We start from the raw sequence: 25,708 nt of genomic DNA, 5'->3' as shown, positions 1-25,708 counted from the left end.
TAAAAACATTTTTTATTTAAAATTATCAGTTATGTTTGACTTAGGGATTTGAATTTACCCACAAAATTTAAGTCCCTATGATGTAACTAGTTCAGCTCTAATTAACTCATTATATTTAGAATGACTTTGCAGCTATTATTCAAATTAAAGTACTAGCCAATGTAATATATTCTCCTTGTAAAGTATATTTACAATAAAAAAATAGTAACCTGAAAACAAAATAGAATCTTGATTTGTTTCAACAGGAGCCAGGGACATTATCAGATACCATATCAAAATTAAGAAAAATTTGAACAAAAACAAGAAATTTAGGAAAAAATTTGTAAAAACTGTAATTAAAACAAGATTTTAGCATGCTGTCAAAACCTCTGACAAAACATATACAAAAGAAGATGGGGGGGAGGTTGAAAACAGAAAGCATGTAAATAATATAATTGCTAAAACTGGTTTTATATGATAAATTAATTTTTAATTTAGGAATAAGAATGAGACTTCTCTAATATCTATGATGTTTTTTGAAAATTAGAAATTAGAGTTTATGACATGTGATATACAAAATTGGAGTAAAATTTCCAGATCAGAAATATCACAGGCTAGATTTTCTCTAATCATGACAATAAAACTAGAAATTAGTAACTAAATTTAAAGGAAAAATCTCCCCACATACAAATCAAAATTCTAAAGATCTGTTGAGTCAAAATGGAAACCAAGTCCATTTGGAAACTATTAAGAAAAAGAGTAGTAAGAGAATGAAAACAAAATCCTTTCCCACTTGTAAATTGAAAACCACTATTCTTGTAACTAGTGGGTCAAAGAGAAAATTAAGTCATAATAAGAGACATATGAAAATGTAAAGAATGTGACCCAAACTACAATGATTGGTCTTGATGTTTTTTCCTAATTTTACAAGAATAAAAGAAAATACATGGATTGTAAAATCAATTTAAACATTAAAGAATTTTCCAAGGAAAGTAAGAAGAGGGGGAAAATGGGAAAAGCAAAAATGAGTAAATTAGAAAATAGAAAACATACAAAAGTATTAAATCTGAGAGCTGGTTATTTAAAGAAAACCAGTAAAAGTACATTTCTGGTAAGAATAAATGAACATAGTGCACATAAACATAATTAATATGAGAAGATATTAAAAGTTGTAGATGGCATTAAAATTAAAAGAAAATATCATTCAAAACCCTGTCCTAAAACAAAATAATCTCAATGAAATGAAATTATGGGTGAAGTTTTTTTAATTTTAAAAAACAGTGTAAAAAGAGGACACCTAAATAAATTCTCAAGAAATTAATTCTTTCAATGAAAAGATTTGGAACCAGATGATTTTACTGGGCTCTCATAAATAGTGAAGGAATACACTATTTATAACTATAAAATATTTTTCAAAGGAAAGAAAAAGTCCAAGAATTTTGAAGTATTAATATCCAAACCTAAAAAAACTCTAACACAAAATACTTCAGACCAATCCCAGACAAAATGTAGATATTAAAAGCAATATTAAAGAACAGTAGGATTCATTTTAGTAAAAGTGAAATCCAGCACAAATAAATAGAATTTGTTCAAGAATATGGAAATATTTAATAAGTTTATTAATGTAACATGTTCTAGCAATAGGTCAAAATAGAAAACAAGTATAATCATCCTAGTAGGAAGGATGAAGGGCAGGATGTAAGAAAGATGGTTGATGAAATACATCTCCTATTTTATAATTTTAAAACATATTCTTGGTTTATTGGAAATAGGTATTTTTCTTCACATGATGTGGCCCACCTTGAACCAATATTCAAAACCATATTTACAAATGAAAAATTACTAGAAGTATTTTTATGAAGGAATAGAACTATCTGCTGCTTCCACTATTACTTGACATTGTCCTGGAAATTCTGGATTGTACACTAAAACAGAATATATAAATAAGCATTATAGCTATTGGAAAGGAAGAAGGAATATTATTTTCTTTTTTGGTAATGCCATGTGACTTGTGGGATCCTAGTTCCCCAACCAGGGATCGAACCTGGGGCTCCTGTAATGGAAGAGCAGAGTCCTAACCACTGGACTATCAAGGTATTCCCTGTGAAACATTCTTAATTGCAGATGACAGTAATTACCTTTCTAGAACACTCAAACAGCAAAGACTAATAGCAAAATTCAGAAAGGATGCTGAATAGAAAATAAACATTATAAACAGCACTATATCATTCATGTGTATTTGTGATCACTGATTAGAAAATATAATGGGAAAAAAGTCAATCACTATATAAAAAAAAGCAAAAAGCAGAAGATTAGTTTTTAAAATAAATGGATGGGATCTATAGTGGAGAAAGTCACAAATATGTACTAAGAGACATAAAAGAAAGTATGAATAAATTAATAATACTCAAATTAGGACACGACTCATGACTATTCAATACAGCACATGCTTATCTGCACATAAACATGTTTCTGCCCTTGGGCTTTTTACCACCTGTGATAATTATGGTTCAGTACTCAATTTTAGAGTAATGCAATTGTTTCCTTCTCGGCCAATCACTTCATCAGTAGTTTGCAACTCTAGGGATAGTGGGAGAGTAGAAAAAAACATATTTGAAAAGACAAATTAAATTTCACACTTACAGTTTGTGTAGATAGGTTTTCGAAATGGCTTGCCTTTAGAAAAGATAAATGCTGTTGTGATACAGTTGATGGTGGTGATGGGCCACAGCGTGGTACTTTCAAAGCTTAAAACTGAACCAGGAAGCAATGCTCCATTTCCAGTCCAGTTTTTTGACAAACTCACATTCGTTGAGAAATTACTCTGGCTGTCCAGAAAGCATTTACTAGAAAAGAATAACCAGCATTTATGGAACGTTCATTGTATTTTTATCTAGCCAGTAGGAAAAAATTAACTAATCATGACCCAGGGACCTCACCTTGCAAGCTATTTCAGCAAATAACTACCAGGATATATTTTGTTCACCTCTTGCAGTGGCAAAGCAGAAATAAACTGCAGAGGAAGTCAAGACTGTTCTTTGTCCAGAAGCCTATCTAGAACAAATGCTCTGTCTTGAAAGGGCTAGGACGACAATTTCCAGGGAAATTCCTTTCAGTTCAGAGCGTATGAACTCTATGTGTATGTATGCGTGCATGGTGTGTTTCCTTTTGTGGACTTATATAAATCTCTTAACATGGGTCCTGAGTTGGAATCTGCCTATTCTGATCCACTCTCCTCACACAACCAAAACCTCTCCATGAGGATTTGAACCATCTCCTGCTTATGAGTGTCTGTGTTTCTGTTTTGCTAACAAATTAAACTCAAACTTCTCAAGCAGGCCCAGAAGACTTTCAAACTCTGGTCTCAGTCAACATTTTCAGCCTTATCTTTTGCCAGACTTCCCATGCTCATTATACTCCAGTCATAGGAGAATGTTCCTTTTCTCCTTTTGCACAGTTCAGACATCCTATTTCTATCTGAAACTCCTTACATTCAGTGGTGAGTATAACTAGTACCCTTTAGTCTTCTCTCTAGTGATGCATTTAGCTCATTGTTTTGCAATTATTCTTTCACATATTTTCATTTTCCATTCTTGGGATGAGAGTTCTTTGAATGTGAAATTTTACTTCTGGTTTTATTTCCCTTTGCTTGTTTATTTTACTCAAATATATAGCAAATTCTTAGCACCTAGCACAGTGATGCCACATGGTATTTTCTCAGAAAAATATTTAAGATATGGACTTTCCCAGTATTGACTGATCCATTTGAAATCTTCATTTTTTTCAATAATCAAACCCACAAAGGAATCTATTTTCATCGGCTTTCTTGTTTAATTTCAAACTTTTTGCTACTATTACAACTGTTTATAGATACAATTCATTTTTCAATTGTGAATTCAAATGCAAGGCATAAGTCTTATTATCCTAGACTTCCTAGACTCCCAAAATGTGCTTTGCATATAGTAGATGTTCAGTTGGTGCCTGCAGAATACATTAATGAAGCACACAATCAACAGTCACAAAGCTTTCTAGCACAAAGTGAATAGATAGACTAGAAGGCCTGAATTACAGAGTTTAACGCCAAAATATATCTAATCTAATAAACTTGCATGGCAGATAAGACGGTTGAGTAGTTAATGACAAAGGCAGGACCATCCATCCATCACCCTTCTGGTTACCCCAAGTTGCCTCCTAGATTCAATCAGAAGGCTACTTCTCTGAATACATGTGCTCCAATTTGTGGCAAAGTCTGGTTTTGAAATAAAAATGAACTCTATACTCTAAGTAATACTTGAATTGCTGAATTTGGGTTCTAAATGACAATCTTAGACATCATTTTGTAGTTTCCGATCTCTCCACTGATCCCTGGGGCTCTGATGCCTTCAGGATGACAGAGGAGTGAAGGGAAGTTTGTACAAGCCCTACTCCAAAAAGATCAGCTCTTTCTGCCCTTCTTTTTTGGAGATCGGGCAGGCTTTGTCAGAAAAAAACAGTTTGAGCATCTAAGTTCACCTCATCTTACCCTTAATTTATAGTTAAGGAAATCAAAGCCCTGGGAGGTGAAGAGACTTGCCCTGAGTCTACAGTAAAATCAGAACACTGATACCATCAACAAATATTTTAATTTTAACATTCATTTGAAAAACTGAAACAAATATAAACAAATCTGTTTTGTATAGCAGGGGCCTGTTGACTTAAGCCCATCAGCCAAATCTGACTCAATGCCTGGTTTTGTCAAGAAAGTTTTATTGGAACACTGTCACACTGCCTTGTTTATGTGTTGTCTCTGGCTGCTTTTTCACCGCAACTGAAGAGCTGAGTAGTCGCAGCAGAGACCACGGAGCCCACGAGGCCCAAAATTTTTACTATCTGGCCCTCTACTAGAGATGTTTGCCAACTTCTGGTTTATATGACATCCAAACCACCAGGGAGTGAATGTGTTCATCCAGTCAAGTAACTATTACATCTATATATCAACAGCCAATGTGGAGATCTTTCCCCACCCACTCCACATAGCTCACCCCCGGACTCCAGCCATTGACTCTGTCCTATGTTCTATCCCATCACTGATATTTTGTAGTACAGAAACAACCTTGGTTAATTAAAATTTTTGGATATATTTCAAACTAATTTGAACAAGGTCATTAGATATTCATTGCACCACCTTCAGAAAGGGAAACTGAGGAAGCAAACTTTACCTGTATCTGTAGACCTCACAATACCAGGGCTGCTGCTTCAACAAAAGAAATGCACAGACCTGCACAATGCAATTGAAGCAGGTGTTCAAAACAACTGACAGCAGCAAAGGCGGAGAGAGAAGCTGTCCTGATGGTCGGTATGGAGCCAGTTTGGGGTACGCGTGCGTTGCGCTCACTGAAAGACAAATGTATTTTTCCTAGGTCCAATTTCATTATTGAGAATACAAGATTGAGATGCATGTTATTCTGAGTCCTGCATTAGGGTCCAGATACAGGAAACATGCACCGAGGGTTTACATCTAGGTAAGTTCACTGCCCAGCTGCACACCAGGGCTACCAACCTTGGCCTCTTCCATGCTTTGGTTTCATCTTCAGAAATGAAAAGTGATGGATTCAAAGTTCTAGAATTAATACATGGACCATTGCATGGTGCAGATATTTTCTTTACAACCAGATCGGTCAGGATGGTGTATAAAAGATGGCCTCCCACCTGAATAAGAGTACTGTTATCTCTGAAGGACAATGGGGAAGTGGAGAGTTAAGTTGTAGAGAGTAAGGAGGCATCTAGTTGGACTAATGTTCATATGCTCGGAAATTTTTAAAAAAGCAAAAAACGTTCACTCTATTATTCATTCAGTCAACATTCTTTGAGCACTTCAGTGTACCAGGATAGACGCTACAGGTGTGTTCTGCTATCTCCCAAAGAAGTGTGCAAATGGAGAACTGCTAGAGTGCATTAGACTTAGGAAAAGAAACTTAAAATATTGCCTTTAGATGGGAGTGTTAAACTATATTTTGGTCCTAGTATTTGTTTTTTAACATTTGGGGTTGGCAATGGGCAGTCACCAGTGGCTCAGCAAGAAAGCATCCAACTGCAATGGGTCAGGAAGATCCCTTGGAGGAGGAAATGGCAACCCACTTCGGTATCATTGCCAGGAAAATTGCATGGACAGAGGAACATGGTGAGCTATGGTCCATAGGGTCACAAACAGCTGGACAGAAATGAATGACTAAGCACACACTGCACACGCACACACACACACAAAAGACAATTACATCCATCTTAGAAGTCATATTCTAGCAAACTGATGAAAATGGAATGTGCTTTACTTCTCAGGGCAGATCAGGAAAGAAGCTTGGAGAGGTCAGGATGTTTCAGTTCTTTACATCTGTCACTTCTCTCCTTTTCATAGCTTATGACTGCTTTCTCTGATGTAAGAAAGAGGGGTATATATCCTTAGAGCTGTGTTCATTCCTGTGGGGACAGGGCACTGGGGAGTGAGCATCCAGTATTGGATAATAAAAGTTCACAGTGGGTCTTTAGTTTGCTCAGTGCGTGTTCTGGGGTATTCACAGACCATCTTTGGTCTTTCACTTTCTCACGCATGTATACTAAGTTGCTTCAGTCACGTCCAACTCTTTATAACTCTATATAAACTGTAGTCCACCAGGCTTCTCTGTCCATGGGATTCTCCAGGCAAGAATACTGGAGTGGGTTGCCATGCCCTCCTCCAGGGGATCTTCCCAACCCAAGGATTGAACCCATGTCTCTTACGTCTCTTGCCCTGATAGGTAGGTTCTTTACCACTAGTGCCACCTGGGAAGCCCCTTTGGGGCTTCCAGATGTGTGGGAATGTCTAAATGATCTCCAAAAGCTCTTGCAGCTCATTTATCTAAAGCTCTCTGGCTGTTTAAAGCTTTAACTTTACTAATTTAATCAATTTATTTCAGAAGGGTGTAGAGCTAGAGACTACGAGGTATGCAAAGGTAAGAAGGACATCTCATCTGCTTCCAAAGAGCTTGAGCCCCACTGGGAAACACATGGGGTGTATAATAAAGCCTTGATTATTAAATAAATAATAAAGAAAGTCTTCTTTATAAAGTCTTCTTTATAGTGACTGGTCTTCATCTCAGATTCCTGGGAGGTCACCTCTGGACTCTTGGAGTGAGCAGTTTGACTGGCCTTTGCCTTCACTTCCTGGGATATATCGTCTAAATTCTTGGAATTTCCTGATTGATAGGAGTATCTTTTTTGTTCACAGTGGGCCTGAAGAGAGTTTGTGCTCATGAGATGACTCAGGATGTGTGAGTTGGCCATGCCCAAAATACCAACTGTGATTAGAGGGCTGGGGGCTTTGAGCCACTTGCTATCAACCAAATCTTCAGGGGAAAAGAGGAGAGCTGAAGTCTGTGTTCAACTTATGGCCAATGGTTCAGTCAATCATATCTATTTAATGAGACTTCAGTAAAAATTCCCTACACTAAAGCTCAGGTGAGTGTCTCTTTTTTCCCCCAATATTCTGAATATGGTCATACATCACTGGGCAGGAGAGTAAGGCAAACTGACTCCTTAGGGAGAGGCCAATGGAAATGTCATGTTTGAGATCCTCCCAGACCTTGCCCTTATGTCTTTCCCTTTCAGTTCAGTTCAGTCGCTCAGTCGTGTCCGACTCATTGTGATCCCATGAACCACAGCACACCAGGCCTCCCTGTCCATCACCAACTCCCAGAGTCCACCCAAACTCATGTCCATTGAGTCAGTGACACCATCCAACCATCTCATCCTCTGTCGTCCCCTTCTCCTCCTGCCCTCAATCCCTCCCAGCATCAGAGTCTTTTCAAATGAGTCAGCTCTTTGCATCAGGTGGCCCAAGTATCGGAGTTTCAGCTTCAACATCAGTCCTTCCAATGAACACCCAGGACTGATCTCCTGTAGGATGGACTAGTTGGATCTCCTTGCAGTTCAAGGGACTCTCAAGAGTCTTCTCCAACACCACAGTTCAAAAGCATCAATTCTTCGGTGCTCAGCTTTCTTTATAGTCCAACTCTCACATCCATACATGACTACTGGAAAAACCATAGCCTTGACTAGACAGACCTTTGTTGATAAAGTAATGTCTCTGCTTTTTAATACGTTGTCTAGGTTGGTCATAACTTTCCTTCCAAGGAGTAAGCCTCTTTTAATTTCATGGCTGCAATCACCATCTGCAGTGATTTTGGAGCCCAGAAAAGTAAAGTCAGCCACTGTTTCCACTGTTTCCCCATCTATTTGCCATGAAGTGATGGGACTGGATGCCATGATCTTAGTTTTCTGAATGTTGAGCTCTAAGTCAACTTTTACTCTCCCTTTTCACTTTCATCAAGAGGTTGGCTCTATTTTGTACCCTTTTGCTATAATAAAGCTGTAATAAGCTAAAGAGCCCTTTCCTGAGTTCCATGAGTTGTTGTTGTGCATGATTGAATTCTGAGGTACTAGTAAGAACCCCTACATTAATAACCAGCAGATCAGAGGTGTTCGTAGCATGGGTACTCTCAAACTTACAGCTGATATCTGAAGTGAAGGCGGTCTTATGAAGGCTGTGAGGTTTGGCCCAACTCCAAGTAATTGGTGTCAGAAGTTATTGCATGGGCTCACAAGGCAGACAAGGTGGACTGTGTTCAATGCTGAGAAGGCAGAGGCCGCCGTGCTTAGAATTCTCTCTGTCGTCCAATATCCAAGGTAGAATGTGACCACAGAGTTCATGGAGAGACTGTGGGTACTGGAGAGACATGTAGTCGCATCTCTGTGCATCTGCCGTCTACCTATTTGGTTTTCTCTTTTTTGGATGCTCATTGTAATTTCTGCCTTTTCTTTTATACAGGGACTGTGAGAAACTGAATTATTGGTCTCATCTCATTGTGAAAGGGCGTACTTTATCTCCCCTTAATGTCATATTTTACTGTGTGATTTTCTCTGGCCAAAGAGATGTTAGCAGGGTTATTATTTTTATTTTTAATTGGAGGATAATGACTTCGCAATATCATGATGGTTTTTGCCACACATCAACATGAATCAGCCCCAGGCATACCCATGTTCCCTCATTCAGGAGCCTCCCTCCCCATCCCACCCCTCTAGGTTGTCACAGAGCACTGGCTTTGGTTCCCTGCATCATATAGTAAATTCCCACTGGCTATCTATTTTACATATGGTAATGTACTAGTTAGCAGAGTTTTGAGGCATACTTGAGTGGCTCAGCTTGCTCTCTGACTCTGCTCTCTTTGATCTATACTGATAACATGCCCAGGTCTGTCTATTCAGCCTGGCCTCAGAAAGAAAATTGTGAAACACACCTCAGTTAAGCCCAGAACCTGGATCAAGACTATCTAATCTACATCCTAAGCAGAGTGGCTCAGATGAGCCCACCTAGACCAACTGAATGATAGTCAACTCACAGAAGCATAAGTGAGTGTTGCAAGCCACCGAGTTTTGAGGGTGGTTTATTATACAGCATTACTGGGATAACATCTGATTGATACAGATTATTACGTAAAGATTATTTTAACTTTTTCTGTTTTAAAGATGTTTAATACTTTCTGATAGGGAAATATACTTGTATACTTGACTATTAATAAAAATAATGACAACCATTTTAGAATCCCTACTAGTCCATGGAATTCTGCAGGCAGAATGTTGGAGTGGGTAGCCATTCCCTTCTCCAGGTGATCGTCCCGATCCAGGGATTGAACCCAGGTCTCTGGCTTTGCAGGCAGATTCTTTATTGTCAGAGCCGCCAGGGAGGCCCTTTCACTAGGTCCAGAGGCTGTGCTAAGTGTTTTATAAATATTGTCACTATTTCTTTAAGAAACAATGCCAAATATGTATTTATCTCCTACGTTACAGGTGAAGAAACTGATGTTTTGAGAAGTAGAATCCTTGCTTTAGTGAGGGCCATGGTGGTGATGTAAGTCTGTCTGATTTTAAAGCTTCATGTTGGCTCAAATGGTAAAGTATATATGTACCTAGCCAACTGTGAGCTTCCTGAGGAAAGAAATCCCGTCTTGCTCACTGTCTGTCCTTTACTGAACCTAGCATAGAGCCTGCTGTATGGGAGGACTTAGCAGCTTCAAAGTCTATTCTCAGAGAATAGTTTTTAATTGCTCATCATCATCTGGATATTATGTATGTATGTTTCTCCTAAATAGTTGGCTTACTTTTTATTTTGGACATTTCAAGTCATGTAAGTCTAAATTTAGGAGGCTAATGAACCCACCCAAACTTAATGCAAAATTTTGAGCATGTGTCAGGAAATTTCTAAGGTGAAAAAAAATCATTATCTTTCATTAGATCCTTCAAGAGGCCCAAGGCCCAGAAAGGACTCATTGAAGCACAGATGAAACTTGAGATGTATTTATGTGATCGATAAATCCTCCCTACAGCCTCCTTCTCTGTACACTGCCTTCTCCATGTGTGGAGTGATTGCCCAAATGGAGCTGAATTACATGATTCTTCCCTCATTCATAAAAGTGATTGACCTAGAGTGGGCAACTTACCCAAGTGAAGGCGACCAGTTTTCTTTCTAAACAATTTGCAAGTGACACTGAGAGGTTGAGCTAATTGGCTGTAGGAGGACAAGCAGAAAGGTTATGGAGACCCAATAATATTTACCATTTGGGGTCATTTGCAAAGTGAATGAGTAGAAGTCAGTTGAAAACAGGAAGGTTAGAAAGAAGAAGAGGGACAGAAGATGGTCTCTTGGAAATAAGGAAGAAAATTCTAGCCCTCCTCAGGCCCCAGGCGCTTCCAAGTTTCTGTTCTCAGATTTTTTTGTGTGAGAATTGTAGTCTTAAACATGCTCCTTCTTCAATTTTCTTGTTCTAATTTGAGTGGGTCTTACTGAAGAGAACAGAGACATAGGTAAACAAGTTCCTTTCAAGATGGCTTCTATACCTAAGAGGGTCAAATGGGACGTCAAGAGGTGCATTTTTTTTCTTTCTTTCTTCTTTTTTGGCACTGGTGCAGCTTGCAGAATCTTAATCCCCCAACCAGAGATTGAACCTAGATCCCTGGCTGTGAAAGCAACAGGTCCTAACCACCAAGGAATTCCCAAGACACACATTTTCTTAATTGACTATTCTGACTCCATCTTACTTTGGTCCCAGATTTTTCCTTCATATATTATATCTTACTGGTGGTGGTGAAAGTCACTCAGTCATGTCTGACTCTTTATGACCCCATGGACTATACAGTCCATGGAATTCTCCAGGCCAGAATACTGGAGTGGGTAGACTTTCCCTTCTCCAGGGGATCTTCCCAACCCAGGAATCAAACTGGGGTCTGCTGCATTGCAGGCAGATTCTTTACCAGTTGAGCTATCAAGGAAGCCCATCTTGTCTTATTAGCAGCCTTTGTATGTTGCCTTAACATCTTGTGGGGACAATGCAGGATGTGGATAGATAAGCAAGTAAATAAATAAATAATATGATAGTATTATCTTTTTAAAACATTTTTTCAAGGGAATATACTAGCAGAATTATTTCATTATGGTTTTTAAATTAATTTTGTCAGTTTTTATACAATTTTTAAGTGTTACAATCCATTCCATTTGCAGTTACTACAAAATATTGGCTATATTCCCAGTGTTGTACAATTTATCCTTGGAGCCTATCTTACATTCAGTAGTTTGTACCTCCTACACCCCCACCCCTATTGTGTACCTTACACCCCACCCCAGGTAACCACCAGTTTCTTCTCTATGCCTGTGAGTCTGCTTTTTTTGTGTGTGTGTATTCACTAGCTTATAGATTAGATTCCAGGTGTAAGCAACAGTATTTGTCTTTCTGTCTTATTTCACTTAGCATATTTTGATGGCATTATCTTTGTCCCTTACTAATTCAGGCTTGAAAGTCAAAACCCTAACCTGGTAACCTGGAAATGTAGATGGCTTGATGAGAGTGATTTCACATTGATCGTCCATGACTCAATGTCGGCAGATATACGTTCACAGTTCTCAGCCTAGTAGTCAAGATTCTGTGATCTGACCCAACCTACTTTTTCAAATTTTATCTCCTGCTGTTCTTTCCACATACCCTACAGTGTGGTCAAATTGAAAAACTCATGCCCTATATTTATCAGCTCTCTCTTGCTCATGCTGCTTCCTTCTACTTGAAATGCCCTTCTTTTGGTAAAAGGTATTTGAAATCTATTCAGTCTTCTTATTTTGGTGCAAATGCTACTTCTTCCATGAAGCCAACCCTCTTTTCTCCATTGCTGTCTCATCCCTAACTACAGATCATCAAAAACAAACTCCCCCTTTCCAAAACTCCCAGAGCATCTGTTGCTTCCTGGTCCTCACTGTTTTTGACTTGTATTTCATCCATTAATGTATGTGAATTCTCCACTAAACTCTATATGTCAGTGATCAACATTTTAATGCCCAGGTACTTATGTGCCTAACACACAGTAGGAGATGAACACTTTTCTGAGGTGAGGTTGAATGGAGATTCTCCTCTTGTCTGAAGAATTTTGCTGAGCCTCATATTTGAGGACAATGAAAAGAAAAAATAAGTGAAAATGAACGTGTTATTTGCTCAGTCATGTCCAACTCTTTGCGACCCTATGGACTATAGCCTGCCAGGCTCCTCTGTTCATGGAATTCTCCAGACAAGAATACTGGAGTGGGCAGCCAATACTTTCTCCAAGGGATCTTCCCAAACCAGGGGTTGAACCCAGGTCCCCTAGGTTGCAGGCAGATTCTTTACCATCTGAGCCACCAGGCAAGTCCAAGGACGATGAAAGGTAAGTGCCAATTTAACATCAAGAGAGATGAGTACCATACTGCTATTGTACCTGCTAAGAGGGATTCATACTGGTCCTTCAACAGCAGACAGGTCATCCTCCCTCCCCCAGCTACCTGTGTACAGATTATATAAGAGAAAACCATAGAGATGATGAAGAGATTCCTTAATAGGAATTGTTAGGAGCAGTAAGAACTGTGGTTTTAGTCTCAGCATCACAACACAAATGAGAGCAAATCATAAGAACCACTGTTGGTTTAGTTCTTTGGCCCATTTTTTGATCGGGTCATTTATTTTTCTGGAATTGAGCTGCAGGAGTTGCTTGTATATTTTTGAGATTAATCCTTTGTCTGTTTAGAAATACAGATGGCTAACAAACACAGGGAAAGATGCTCAACATCACTCATTATCAGAGAAATGCAAATCAAAACCACAATGAGGTACCATTACACACCAGTCAGGATGGTTGCTATCCAAAAGTCTACAAGCAACAAATGCTAGAGACGGTGTGGAGAAAAGGGAACCCCCTTACACTGTTGGTGGGAATGCAAACTGGTACAGCCACTATGGAAAACAGTGTGGAGATTTCTTAAAAAACTGGAAATAGAACTGCCATATGACCCAGCAACCCCACTTCTGGGCATACACACCGAGGAAACCAGATCTGAAAGAGACACGTGCACCCCAATGTTCATCACAGCACTGTTTATAATAGCCAAGACATGGAAGCAACCTAGATGCCCATCAGCAGACGAATGGATAAGGAAGCTGTGGTACATATACACCATGGAATATTACTCAGCCATTAAAAAGAATTCATTTGAGTCAGTTCTAATGAGATGGATGAAACTGGAGCCCATTATACAGAATGAAGTAAGCCAGAAAGATAAAGACCATTACAGTATACTAATGCATATATATGGAATTTAGAAAGATGGTAACGATAACCCTATATGCAAAACAGAAAAAGAGACTCAGATATACAGGACAGACTTTTGGACTCTGTGGGAGAAGGCGAGGGTGGGATGTTTCAAGAGAACAGCATCGAAACATGTATATTATCTAGGGTGAAACAGATCACCAGCCCAGGTTGGATGCATGAGACAAGTGCTCGGGCCTGGTGCCCTGGGAAGACCCAGAGGGATGGGGTGGGGAGGGAGGTGGGAGGGGGGATCGGGATGGGGAATACATGTAAATCCATGGCTGATTCATGTCAATGTATGGCAAAAACCACTACAATAATGTAAAGTAATTAGCCTCCAACTAATAAAAATAAATGGAAAAAATAAATAAATAAATAAATAAAATTCTACTGAAAAAAAAAAAAAAAAAAAAGAAAAAGAACCACTGTCAGAAAGTCCTGAAGTGGTGAGGGTGGAGATTAGGGCTCGTTGTCCTGGTTGTAGTATCAAAGGGAAGAGAGACGGGGCAGCAGTGAGAACGTGTGCCACATCTGTCTAGTAGGTCAAGCAGAAGCTCTATAAATTAGCCAGGCTAAAGCAGTCTCAGAAGGAATTTGTCCAATGGGGCAGTCAGCTGAGGTTAGAGAGACCAGCAAAAGAAAAAGGCTGTGTGCTATGCACCACCAGAAGGCAGTTAATGAAAGGAATTCTGAGGGGTCAGAGGAGAGAGCACCACCTGTGTAAGGGAGTGGTCTGGTTCAGGCAATCCACAGGGAATCTCTAAAGAACTCAGGAACTCACTAGTAAGCCCCATGCAAAGGGCCTGAGTTTAGATGCCTACCTTGTTAGAATACACTCAACAGGTGATAAGTACAATTCCCCCATTTAAGTAGTAAGTCCTGGCCTCCTGCTACTCGCATTCACCGAAGCAGGGTTGAAAGTAGCTGACATAAGGAAAACAGAGTCCATGGCCTTCTCTAACACCACCTACTCCAAGCCATGGGTCAGGCTTCAGCTGGGGAAGAAAACTTTGAATTGGGTGAGAATATGAAATGTTAATTTATAATATCTGGACTTTTCACATCTAAAGATGAGATCATTTCAATACCTGGAAATGATCTCCTATAGTATGACTGAACTCAGGGATGGGAAAGTGATAGTGTTCAAAGGCAGAAAGTAAAAAAAGACCAAAAAAAAAAAAAGTATGTCCACCCTGTGTTTCTCACCTTCATCAGTCTAGCTGATTTAGTAAGCCAGCTACACATTTGTTGCATACTAATTGAGTGAAGTGCTCTCATCTGGAAAGAACACTATGCTTCTGATCTATCACCCTTCTTTTTACTCCCACGGGTAACAGTGGCTCTGCTCTGAGTCATCCCAGCTCTCCCACTCAGCCTGCTCTGAGATGAGATGCTGTTTCACAGGGTGAGCAACTGGTATCAGAGTCCATAGGCTCTTGCCATGGGAAACAGTAAAGTATACTCATCACTTTGAGGGTCAAATTCAGGATCAAAATGAAAATTAAGTGTGCAAAAGCGCAAAACAACTTGCTTGAGGTCATTTGGCAATTCTGAGGCAAAGCTACCACCCATATTTTTGAATTTCTAATCCAACAGTCTACTTGTACACAGTCTTAAGTTTTTTCAAGTGCTCAACAAGTTAGTCAATCATCTCAAAAAAACAATGAGGGGTGGGGGTAGTGCAATATCATTCATCTTGTAGTGAGTGCTTATAGAGTGCCATGCACTGTTTTATACACTATGTGCACTGTGTTATCTAACCCTCACAACCCTGTAAGGACTTTTCACATGAATCAATTTTGTGTGTGTGTGCATGCTCAGTCACTCAGTTGTGTCCGATGCTTTGTGGCCCCATGGACTGTAGCCTGCTAGGGTCCTCTGTCCATGGAATTTGACAGGCAAGAATACTAGAGTTGGTTGCATTCCCTTTTGGGGATCTTCCAGACCCAGGGACTGAACCCACATCTCCTGTGTTGCCTGCAGTAGCAGGCAGATTCTCACTGAGTCACCTGGGAAGCCCCAATGAATCAATTATTTATTTAGTAAGTAACTTGCCAAAGGTCACAGAGACAGGAAATGATGGAGGATGGCCATACCCTTTGCTTTCATGCTTCTGCCTGCTAGCCTAGCTCTTGAAACCTCCTGGTACTCTTTTCTTTTTTATATCATTGTCCATGTTCACAAGAAAATCATGCAAATTGCTTAAAACATAGCCAACATTGTAGAAGCAAATTTACCCATCCATTTATCTGATTCAAAATTATCCAGTCATATGAATATTAATAACACTTAGAGAGTATTTTAATGGACTATGAATAGATATTTCATTCCTAAGAATCAAAATTGATATTACTTAAATCTCTGACACTGGTAAATTTTGTCACTGCAATGATGTAATAAACGACTTCAATATCAGTTTCATGTTTTATGATGCTACATGAAATTCTCAAGGTTATTAATATCCTGCATGCTGGATGTTTTATCTGTTATTTTTCATAACACTTCTATTGTTGAACAAGGAAAAAGAGATGAGTGTGTCATTCTTTTTCTTTGCTCTCTGTTAAGGCAGTCACCTTTCTTATTAAGAGTTAGTATCAAGCTTTGAGTTCCATGATAGGAAATACTTTATCAGTGTCATCTCAAAGGAAGGAAATGAGCAATAGTTGCTGTGAGCCACACCTTGCTTTTGAGAGAATTCCACTAGAATAAAAAGCTAGCATTCGTTCTCAAACATCAAAGGCCTTAGCAAAAATCTGGTTTCACGTCAATGAGAAGTATAGCTGAATAATGGAAAATGACCTTTGGGTTTTAAAGATTTCCCTTCCTGGATTTCTTGTACATTTTTCTTTTATAAGACACAAACCTACAAAGAACTCAGAATACGTTGACAATTTTATGAAATTAAGACCTATTTTCTCTCAGGATATAATGTTAAGTCTGAGGACTTCAAGCCTCATCTTACTACCAACACCACTTTCAAAAAGTTCATAGGTAAAGAGGTCTGGCAGGCTTCCCGGCTGGCGCTACTGGTAAAGAATCTGTCTGCCAATGCAGGAGACACAAGAGACTCGGGGTTCAATCCCTGGATTGGGAAGATCCCCTGGAGGAGGGCATGGCAACCCACTCCAGTATTCCTCCCAGGAGAATCCCATGAACAGCAGGCCCTGGCGGGCTTCAGTTCATGGGTTTGCAAAGAATCAGACACGAGTGAAGCAACTGAGCACACACACACACAGTGAGATCTGGGAGTTAAAGTGTCATTCTCAGAAGCTCTTATTTGTATGAGTATTTCTAGAATTTTATGGATAAATACAAACAATATGGTTTACTTTGCTAAAGATCTTACTTGTTAAACAGACCATCAATGTAATGGCAACATCTTGCATGAGATACTGGTAATTTCCAAACAGTTGTAGTTGCTGAAAATGAAGAAAAGTAAAGATAAGTGAGGATTCTGACATGAAAACATCTTCACCATCCCCAACACTCTTCTTGAAATCAGTCAGGAAGCAAGTGTTATTTTCCTCCCTCTTTTAGGAAGAATGTGATTTACCTAAGCTCTTTAGCATCTCATTGAATAGAATAAAACCAAATCACTCTTTTTCCAGTGTTTAACTTAATTCCATATTATTAATTGCAATGAGAATCAGTCAGTTGAGAAACACTCTCTTATTGGTCACAGTGATTTTGGCAGCTGCAGACTCAGCCTGGGTAACTGAATTCTCGACAGAAGATATTAAATCCTGAAAATTTTGCTAGGAACTTTACACTTAAAATTTGAAATCAAGGCTTCAAATCATTGAACAGGGTTTTCTCTCTGTCTTTATCCATGGATTGAGTTCACAAGATTCTCTTGAAACCCATTTACTTTCACAAACTGAACAAGTTCCCTACCCCAAGTAAGCCCATTGCAGACTTCATTTTGGTACACCTGCCTCTAAGATTTGTGTAAACATAGAACTTCCTTTCAGTTTACACTGAAAGTATTTAAATAAATGAGTCAGCTAAGTACTCTGCAAGAACTTGCCTTGCAATACCTTTTGCAGACAGGTCAGTTTTTCTTCATAGCTGTTGACTGAGCACTAAGTCATAATCTGGCTCTATGCATATTAGCAGATCACACTGATGCCAATGAAAATATTTCTGTCCCCTTAGAAAGTGAACTCAAGGCCAAAATGTTTCCAGGTGAAGGTTCTTGGAGAACACTCTTAACTTAGATCTAGACCATCAGAGTGAATGACTCGGGGTCTGATTTCAATCAACACTATCCATGGAGACTTTGGATAGAAATTCTGATTTCTTAACTTTCAGAGAATGCAAATGGTTTCTGAGTTCTCATCCTGCAATTCTTTCTCTGTCTTTTTTACGTTTCCTTCTCATATTCTTTTCAGTGGTAACATTATACATGCAGGGTGAGATGGAATAGGGAGAACTTTTCAAAGGCAGCTTTACTTTTTATTTTGGGAGTTTTCAGAGAATTATGGAGGGCTTTAGAAATCAGTCAGCCTGACTTCCCAGAGGCAGATAAAAGCTCAGCCAAGGGCAAGAACAAATTTGTTCTTAGGGACAGAAGTATAACTTGAATCCAGGTTTCCTGGCTTCCAACCAATTTCTTGTTTCTATCCACCTGGTAGCCCCTTAGCTTCTATGTGCTTCTCACAATCAATAGCCCACCCGAGGCTGGAGTCCTGTGTTCCTCTCTTTCATCACTATGTCTCAGGAAAGCAGTAAATTAATTCCCCTTGCCCCCAGTATTCCCTGAGCCTGATGAATTATTTTACTGTAGACCGAGTTATGATTGACCTGATGCAGATTACTTTCAATCTATACATATTTCTTCCATATAGCTAGCTAATTTTTAGATGATTATTTTTATCATTTCATTTCAAAAGTCTTTTCCAAGCATTTTTTACAAAACTGCTAATCTTTTACTAATGACATGTAGAGGTTCTGGGCAGGTTCAGAACTAAAGCTCTGGTATGGGAATCTTTCCAGTTTTTAGGCCTTCAAAGTCAAATTCAACAACTCCTCTCTCTTTTTAATCTCTTGTTAGTCTGCCAAAAATCTTCCACAGTTGGGGACTGATGCATTCCTGCTGAGTTATATTTAGGCTGCTCTGAAGCTCTTTCCATACTCTTAAGTGAAGAAGTAGAGGCTTGAGGAGGTCAAGTGTCTCAGGTTATCTAGAGAAAAACCACACTCTCAGAAACTGAGCCACATCTACTCATTTCTAGCTCTGCGTCTCATGCACAGTTACACCAAGTTCCCAAGTTTGCAGACATCTATTTTGAAAAATGTCATTTATGAAACATTAAATCCTGTGTAGGAGCTGCACCCCCGCCCAAAATAAACAGGGGATATAAATGCAATTAGAATTGGGAAGAAATTATTTTGGTTCATACCCAATAGAGCAGTGATGTGCCAATAAACTGGATTATGCCGTACATGGTCAAGTATTTAAATACCCCGAAGGATGAAACAAGAGCAGCTCGGCCTTCTCTGTTTAAGAAAAAATAAAAATAATTGGTTTTATATGATACATATCTCCCAGTCTCTTTTGTATTTTCAAAGGAGCTCATTTTAATGGCCTGTTGATATATACTTGGACTTCCCTGGTGGCTCAGATGGTAAAGCGTCTGCCTACAATGCGGGAGACCTGGGTTCAACCCCTGGGTCAGGAAGATCTCCTGGAGAAGGAAATGGCAACCCACTCCAGTATTCTTGCCTGGAAAATCCCATGGACAGAGGAACCTGGTAGGCTACAGTCCATGGGGTCACAAAAAGTCGGACACAACTGAGCGATTTCACTTTCTTTCTTTGATATATACATTCACTTCATCATTGATTCATCCTCTCAACGATTCATTTAACTATTCATTCACTCATTCTTTCCTTCAACTATCATCTCACCCATTGACTTTTAAGCTCGCTTTTAGTTAAGGCTTGTAAGATACCACTAGCATTATGCTCAGAGTCACAGAGGATATAAATTAATCAGGCACAGTCCTTATTTTCAACAAGCTTTCAATGAATGAAGAAGATTGCAAACACAAAACACTGTGACAAGCACTGACTGGCTTGTGCTTCATTTCATCCTGGCAACACTAGCTCCTTGTGTATGTTTTAGAGTCTCTTAGAGTCATGATGCTAAGGACTGGGTGCTGTCACATTATAGGAAGAAAGTAGATGTGACGCCAATATTTAAGATGAAATGGGCTTTGTTGCCTTCAGTACACCAAGAAGAACCCAGGGTAATAATGGGAGCTGGTATGGGAACACAAAGAGATAAAGACAATTGTAAAAATCGCAGCATCAAAAGTAAATAGTCCCTAGTCAATAATATTGTAATAATTTTTTAATGTGTCAGATGGTTACCAGACTTATCACGGTGATCGGTTTTAATATACATATATGTTGAGTCACTATGTTGTACATCTGAAATTAATATAATGTATGTCAACTATACTTCAACAAAAAGGGAAAAGGTAAATATTCTTTAAAAAATTCTGTTCCAACTATTATTCTTCTAATTGGGTCTGGTTAGTAATGGATTAGGTCAGGCCAAGGTAGCACATGTCGGGGGAGGGAGGAACTTGGCCAACAAGCACTCCTGCAGCCTTCTCTTGTCAAGGTAGAAGTGAATCCATATGGGAGGCAGCCCTTATACTCTAGATTTCCAGTTCCCAGTGACATGTGGGACACCTGTGCTGCTCAAAGGTTTTCTATAGACCAGGGACATGAGGAGGAAAACCCAGAGAGCCAAACAACCATGCAAGGTCTTGGGCAAGATGAGAAGGTTCTGGTGGGAGATAGGCCAGGATACCTCAGGTCAATGCTTTCCACCAGACTGTGAGGCACTCCCTTTCTATTTTCAGCACAGAAGGGAGAGAGAAAACCAGTTGAGAAGGGGGAAACATGTGAAACCTAGATTGTTTTCTGACATAAACTTTGTGATTTCATCCTTTTTTCTGCAGCTGTGTGCCTTTCCCAGAGAATGGACACCCAGATCAAAAAAAAAAAGTGCAAAAATCCAAAGTGGTAAAGCATAAAGACTGTTTGCAAGGCCTCCCACAATGACTGCTATTCCTAATGGATATGAATTTTAAGTGGTTCATTCATTGACTTAATGCATTCCACAAACGTTCATCGAAGGCTCTGATGTATCATGGGAGGCACAATGACATAGAAATTAATAAGGCATAGTCCTTGCCCTAAAGGACTTGAACTATAACAAGCCAATCATGTTTCAAAGAATAATAATGGAAACCTGTAGACCCATGTACCTAAAACTGTACATTATCACTTCTCTAAAGGATATTTTCTCAGGACTAGGCAGGCATCAAGAATAGTAAGGGTAAATTCAGCATGACAGAGCTGAACTCTGTATTTTTATGAATTTGTGAAGTATAAAAGAGAGTTTCTATCATGAAGACTTACTAAGCCATCTGCCACTAGAGAAAATTTGCATCCTGACTTGTATTTTAAAACAACATATTGCAATCATAAATGCATCACACAACTTGCATGAGAAAGAGCATCTGAAGTTCAAGTGCTACTGCCTTTTGGATGAATCAAGTTTGCACTTGGCACAACCATCCAGGAGTTTGAATCCCCTATGTGAGACCTCCACACCTGGTGTTCCAGCTTCACCTCCACAGCTGCCATGTGAGAAATCTTCAGCTCAGGTTAGCAATCAGGCCCCTGCACTCTCCAATGAAAGCCCCATTTCTAAACATGGCTCTCCATTTCCTTTATCTGGAATTCCCTCCCACCTCCTTAGTGTTTCCATACTTCCCATCTATCCTTCAAATTGCACTCTACCTCTGACACCATCCCTCCTAGCTTGAGTTATCATTCTGAACTACTGGCAGGGCGACTGTATTGTTTGGACATTCATTTATGGAAAGCTAATTTTGAGCACCTTTCATTCCTCAGGCAGAAGATTCTGTGTTACGTGACTATATCCACATATATCTTGCTATACCCCTTGCTGCAGTGTGAGTCCTCCAGGGCAAAGTTCTGTCTCATTTTTAATATCCCACATTTTCAAGAATATTTAAAAAGAGCCACATGAGTGAGGTGAGTGTCCTGGGCACTCTTGTTTTGGAGTCACCATGCCACAAAGCAGGTTAAGACAATAGTGATAGTAAAGGTAGGTGCAGTCATTTTGGATATTCACTAATCTGTGTTTTGGAGACATACTACTACTAGGAGAAGGCTATCTGGTAGAGGATTTCTCTTCTGCTCCTTCTCCATCCCCAGCTCCTGAGAGGAAGGTTCCAATAAGCATCCAACACAAGAAACTAAAGGAGAGGAGAAGTGAGATATACAGTTGGCTTTAAAATATCAACACTAGCATCCACAGCCATGTATTCTTCAAAACTCAGCAAAAGTCACTTTTTTGTTGATTTTATCAGCATCTCAGGCAGCACTCACAGCCCCCTCCCTTTAATTGGTTCTCAACAGCACTTCAGCCAAGTTTCTGCTGTGACATTTGTCACTTTCAATTAGAGCTGAATTCCACCTGGAGCCATACAGTGAGCCAGACGGTCAGAGGATAGAAGGGGAAGAGGTAGCTTACTTGATGAGATGAGGCACACACTCGATGTTGGCTGTTTTCGAGGTGAAAGGGGAGGCCACAGATGCCTCCTGCTCTGACAGCGAAATGCCCGCATGAGCCATTTTCAAAGCCTAGAATGATAAATCCATGTTATACCTATGACTCCTCAGGCCAGGCTCTAACTGTTCAAACACCTCAAGGCAATTTTTCACATTATAGAGTTGATAGTATTGTACCCTTCCACCGCTGGATCTCTGTTTAGGCTGCCCCTCCACCTGGATACATGAAGTTACCAATTAAAGAGGCACCAACAATGACTCAGTGGTAGAAGAAGGTGTGTGTGTGTGTGTGTGTGTGTGTGTGTGTTGGTTGAGGGGATGTAGACAGGCTAAGAAAGTGGAAGGAGTCATTTGAGAAGTCAATTAAAAAGATGACAGTGTTTGGATGGACCTTTGTAGAGGCCTTTACCATCACAGTTTTATATTTAACAGGTCATCTTCATCAACTACAGGAAAAACGATCTAATGCCCACCTTCTCCCAGGCTGCCTGATCCAGCCAACCAGCTAACTGCTGGGATGAAATTTGGGACATAGAGCACCTTTGCTGGAGTCAGGGACCAGATTACACTCAACAGAGAATCATTCCAAGGTATATGATGTCTCACTGAAATAAGGACTAAATCTTTTCTCATCAAGACTGAAAACTGCTTAGAGAGTGCCCTGAGCAGACAGCAGTCAATGAGCAGGCCAGCCAGTCCCTAATCCTACAAGAAGTGTATGAACATAAAATGAGATTTTGTATTTCTGTACTTCTAGAGAACTTGCAAAATTCATGGTAACCATGGCCAGTATACACTAAGTTCATGTTCAATGAATATTGGAATATTTCCTTCTTTCTCATTTTCCCTTAGTACTTTGTACCTCTACTAAGTAATTTAGGACCATATACTTTGTATGTTAGGATTAGTTTTATGCATGATTTTTTTTCCCCACCGGGTAATGAACTTTTCAGAGGCAGAGACTATGTCCTGTATAACATCTGATTTATTTGTTTTGTTTAAAATTCCACATAATTAGTGAGAATGTGTACTCACCCTAGATTTGAAGAGCAGACTGACAGCTAACTCCTTCTCACAAAGCACGAGGCAGAATAATTCATAACCGCTATCTAAGTATGAGCTTAGTTTATCACAGAATTTTGAAGAAAATATTTAACAAAGAAATAAAACAAATACCCAGACCTTAAGTATACAATAGGCTTTGGAAATACAAAACAATTCTCTTCATTACTTCTTCCACAAATTGGCTCCCAAAATATTTTCTGACATACATAAATCTTCAAGGTAAGCTACTATTTCAACTGTATCTTTGAAACTCAGATTATAAAACATGCACTGCCTTCTGTTGTATCAGAGAAGTAATCTGCTGAGAATCTTGTAATTTCAGCTTGCTATTGTATGTAATAACCAAATCATTTGGTTTGTGATTTTTCTGAGTGTGAAAATTTGGGAGTAAATCCAGATTGTATAAAGTAACCCTGGTGGAGAATTTGGCAGGAATAAATACGATTTACACATAATTCAAAACTTTATCATCAGTTTCAAATTTTTCCTTCAACTAAGCCTTTACCAGCTGTGTGACTTTAGGCAAAAAAAGGAAAGAAAAAAAAAAAAAGAAGAAGAATTTACCTCCCTGAGGCTCATTTCCTTATTTATAACAGGAGAGATTTAAACCACCTAGTCTTGTAAAGTCCCTTTTGGGTCTGAAATACGGGAGCCTCTGTAGCCTTTCTTGGTCTTTATTATTCTAAAAGTTGCTAGAAAACAGCTGAAGTAATTCATCTCACTTTACTCTTCACCACATCCAACTCATACTCTGGTAGAAGTGAATATAAACATCAAAATGACTAAGTGATGTGGTTGTTGGCAGAAGAGTGAAGAGTCAGACCCCAGGGGACATGGGGTCCTCCAGAGGGGTATCAATGCACCCCCTGCATTAGAAGAAGTTATTTCTACTCACCCCACAGTCATTAGCTCCATCTCCACACATGCCTACATAATAACTGCGAGGGAAAGGATAAGAAACATTAATAGCTTAATGCCTCACTTGAGTTATTTCCATCACAACTAACATGCATGATGTGTGTGTGTGTGTGTGTGTGTGTGTGTGTATGTTTCTCCTGAGCATGTGTAGAATCAAGCTGAAGGAAAATAACTTGGAGAGAAATATTCCCAGAGGAATAAAACTCTGGTATATTGTTTCAATCAATCACATGGAAATGATGGCAGTACTGCCAAGGACATCCACAAAGATGATCACACACTTCAAAAGAAGTCCTGTTGGATTATATCCACCAAGGCCAAGTTTGAACTGAGAACTGTCATAATCACAGTGTTTCTCACACCCTAATGCACAGATCATAACCTAGTCCATCTGTGTTTTGGTTGCTCACTGCTGCTGAAAGTTTAGCATGTAGACACTAGGAGAAGAAACATTTGGGAAATAGTTTAACAGATAACAACTAGAGATGTATATACATATTCTAGATGCATCTTGGAGTGAAAATAAGATAACATGCTTCCCATCTATACCAGTTTGATGTGCAGGCACAACTGCATAAAGAGAAGAGTAAATTTTAAAGCTGTTACTAAAGGAGTTTCTGATGCAAGACACACTCTGTGTTCTATTATAAGTAAATAACACATTGGAGGCATTGATTAATGACAATATTATTAAAGGCTCAGTGGTAACTTGCCAAAAACACATGAAATAATACAATATAGGAGAAAATGAAATTCTCAGAGAATTTCCTTATTATTAGTTGACATCAAAAATGGCCATCTTTATAGGTCAAATATGGCCAAATGTAAACAAGTTTGTAGGTTCAATCTGCTCTTTGGTAAGTATATATGAAAATCACATGGTAAACATTTGTTTGTGCTGATGTAGGTGTCAAGACTACACATTTGCTGAAAATGGCTTCCTTTCTGCAGGCATAAAGTATATATTTAGTCTTTAAATGACAGGAGGAATCTTACATCTTCTAGGGTTGTCTGAACAAAGAATAAATTCTGAATGAAGAGCAAGATCTGGAAATTGAGAGGATAACTTGTTCTGAGATAGCATATATCATCCTGAATTTATTTTTCTTTAAGGGAATACAGCTTTTCAAAAGTAAGCATTTAAGTTGGCAACAATTTCTCAAGTATTTGAGAAGGGCAAAATTACTTTCTTCAGCCAAAATCATATAATGACCATGTAAGTAAAATAGTCATTTTAGACACTGGTTACTAACCCAGCCTCAAGGCATTATGGGAGTTAATAGGCAGTTTTGGAAACATTCCTAAGAATGCTTAGGCAACAAAAAATAATTGTCAAAAGCAGTCTCTTGAGTTTACCTACTACTTATCAGCAATTATCTAAAGTTTTACTACTCTTCATTCCTTACTTAACTTTCTAGAAATCTGAGTCCAGAAGCTATAACCTTCCTAGCAA

At 39.1% G+C, this 25,708-nt stretch overlaps 2 protein-coding genes across 6 annotated transcripts in view; one reads left to right on the top strand and one right to left on the bottom strand.

Annotated features, from left to right (window-relative positions):
• Positions 1 to 25,708, bottom strand: part of ATP13A5 (ATPase 13A5) — a 112,842-nt gene that overhangs the window by 10,154 nt on the left and 76,980 nt on the right. For all 3 annotated transcript variants that reach the window (XM_020882626.2, XM_020882623.2, XM_020882624.2), the window contains exons 22-27: positions 24,233 to 24,275; positions 22,235 to 22,344; positions 19,056 to 19,152; positions 17,000 to 17,072; positions 5,178 to 5,352; positions 2,623 to 2,825 (exon numbers count right to left, since the gene is read on the bottom strand). In XM_020882626.2, coding sequence (XP_020738285.2) covers positions 2,623 to 2,825; positions 5,178 to 5,352; positions 17,000 to 17,072; positions 19,056 to 19,152; positions 22,235 to 22,344; positions 24,233 to 24,275 — 701 coding nt within the window. The remainder of the gene's footprint in view (positions 1 to 2,622; positions 2,826 to 5,177; positions 5,353 to 16,999; positions 17,073 to 19,055; positions 19,153 to 22,234; positions 22,345 to 24,232; positions 24,276 to 25,708) is intronic.
• Positions 1 to 25,708, top strand: part of PLAAT1 (phospholipase A and acyltransferase 1) — a 64,021-nt gene that overhangs the window by 37,473 nt on the left and 840 nt on the right. Inside the window, exon 5 of one of the 3 annotated variants that reach the window (XR_011487242.1) lies at positions 20,628 to 21,338. Coding sequence is in view for 2 of the 3 variants with exons in the window: in XM_070466228.1 (XP_070322329.1) it covers positions 20,628 to 20,702 (75 nt within the window). In the remaining variant the exon portion in view is untranslated. Of the gene's footprint in view, positions 1 to 7,219; positions 7,244 to 20,627; positions 22,251 to 25,708 lie in introns of those variants that run through there. The other 2 variants (XM_070466228.1, XM_070466230.1) reach the window with 2 other exon arrangements.

This window comes from Odocoileus virginianus, chromosome 4, assembly GCF_023699985.2.
Source record: "Odocoileus virginianus isolate 20LAN1187 ecotype Illinois chromosome 4, Ovbor_1.2, whole genome shotgun sequence".
Taxonomy (NCBI): domain Eukaryota; kingdom Metazoa; phylum Chordata; class Mammalia; order Artiodactyla; family Cervidae; genus Odocoileus; species Odocoileus virginianus.
Note: the sequence above shows the minus strand (reverse complement) of the source record. Positions and strands in the feature narration are given on the sequence as shown.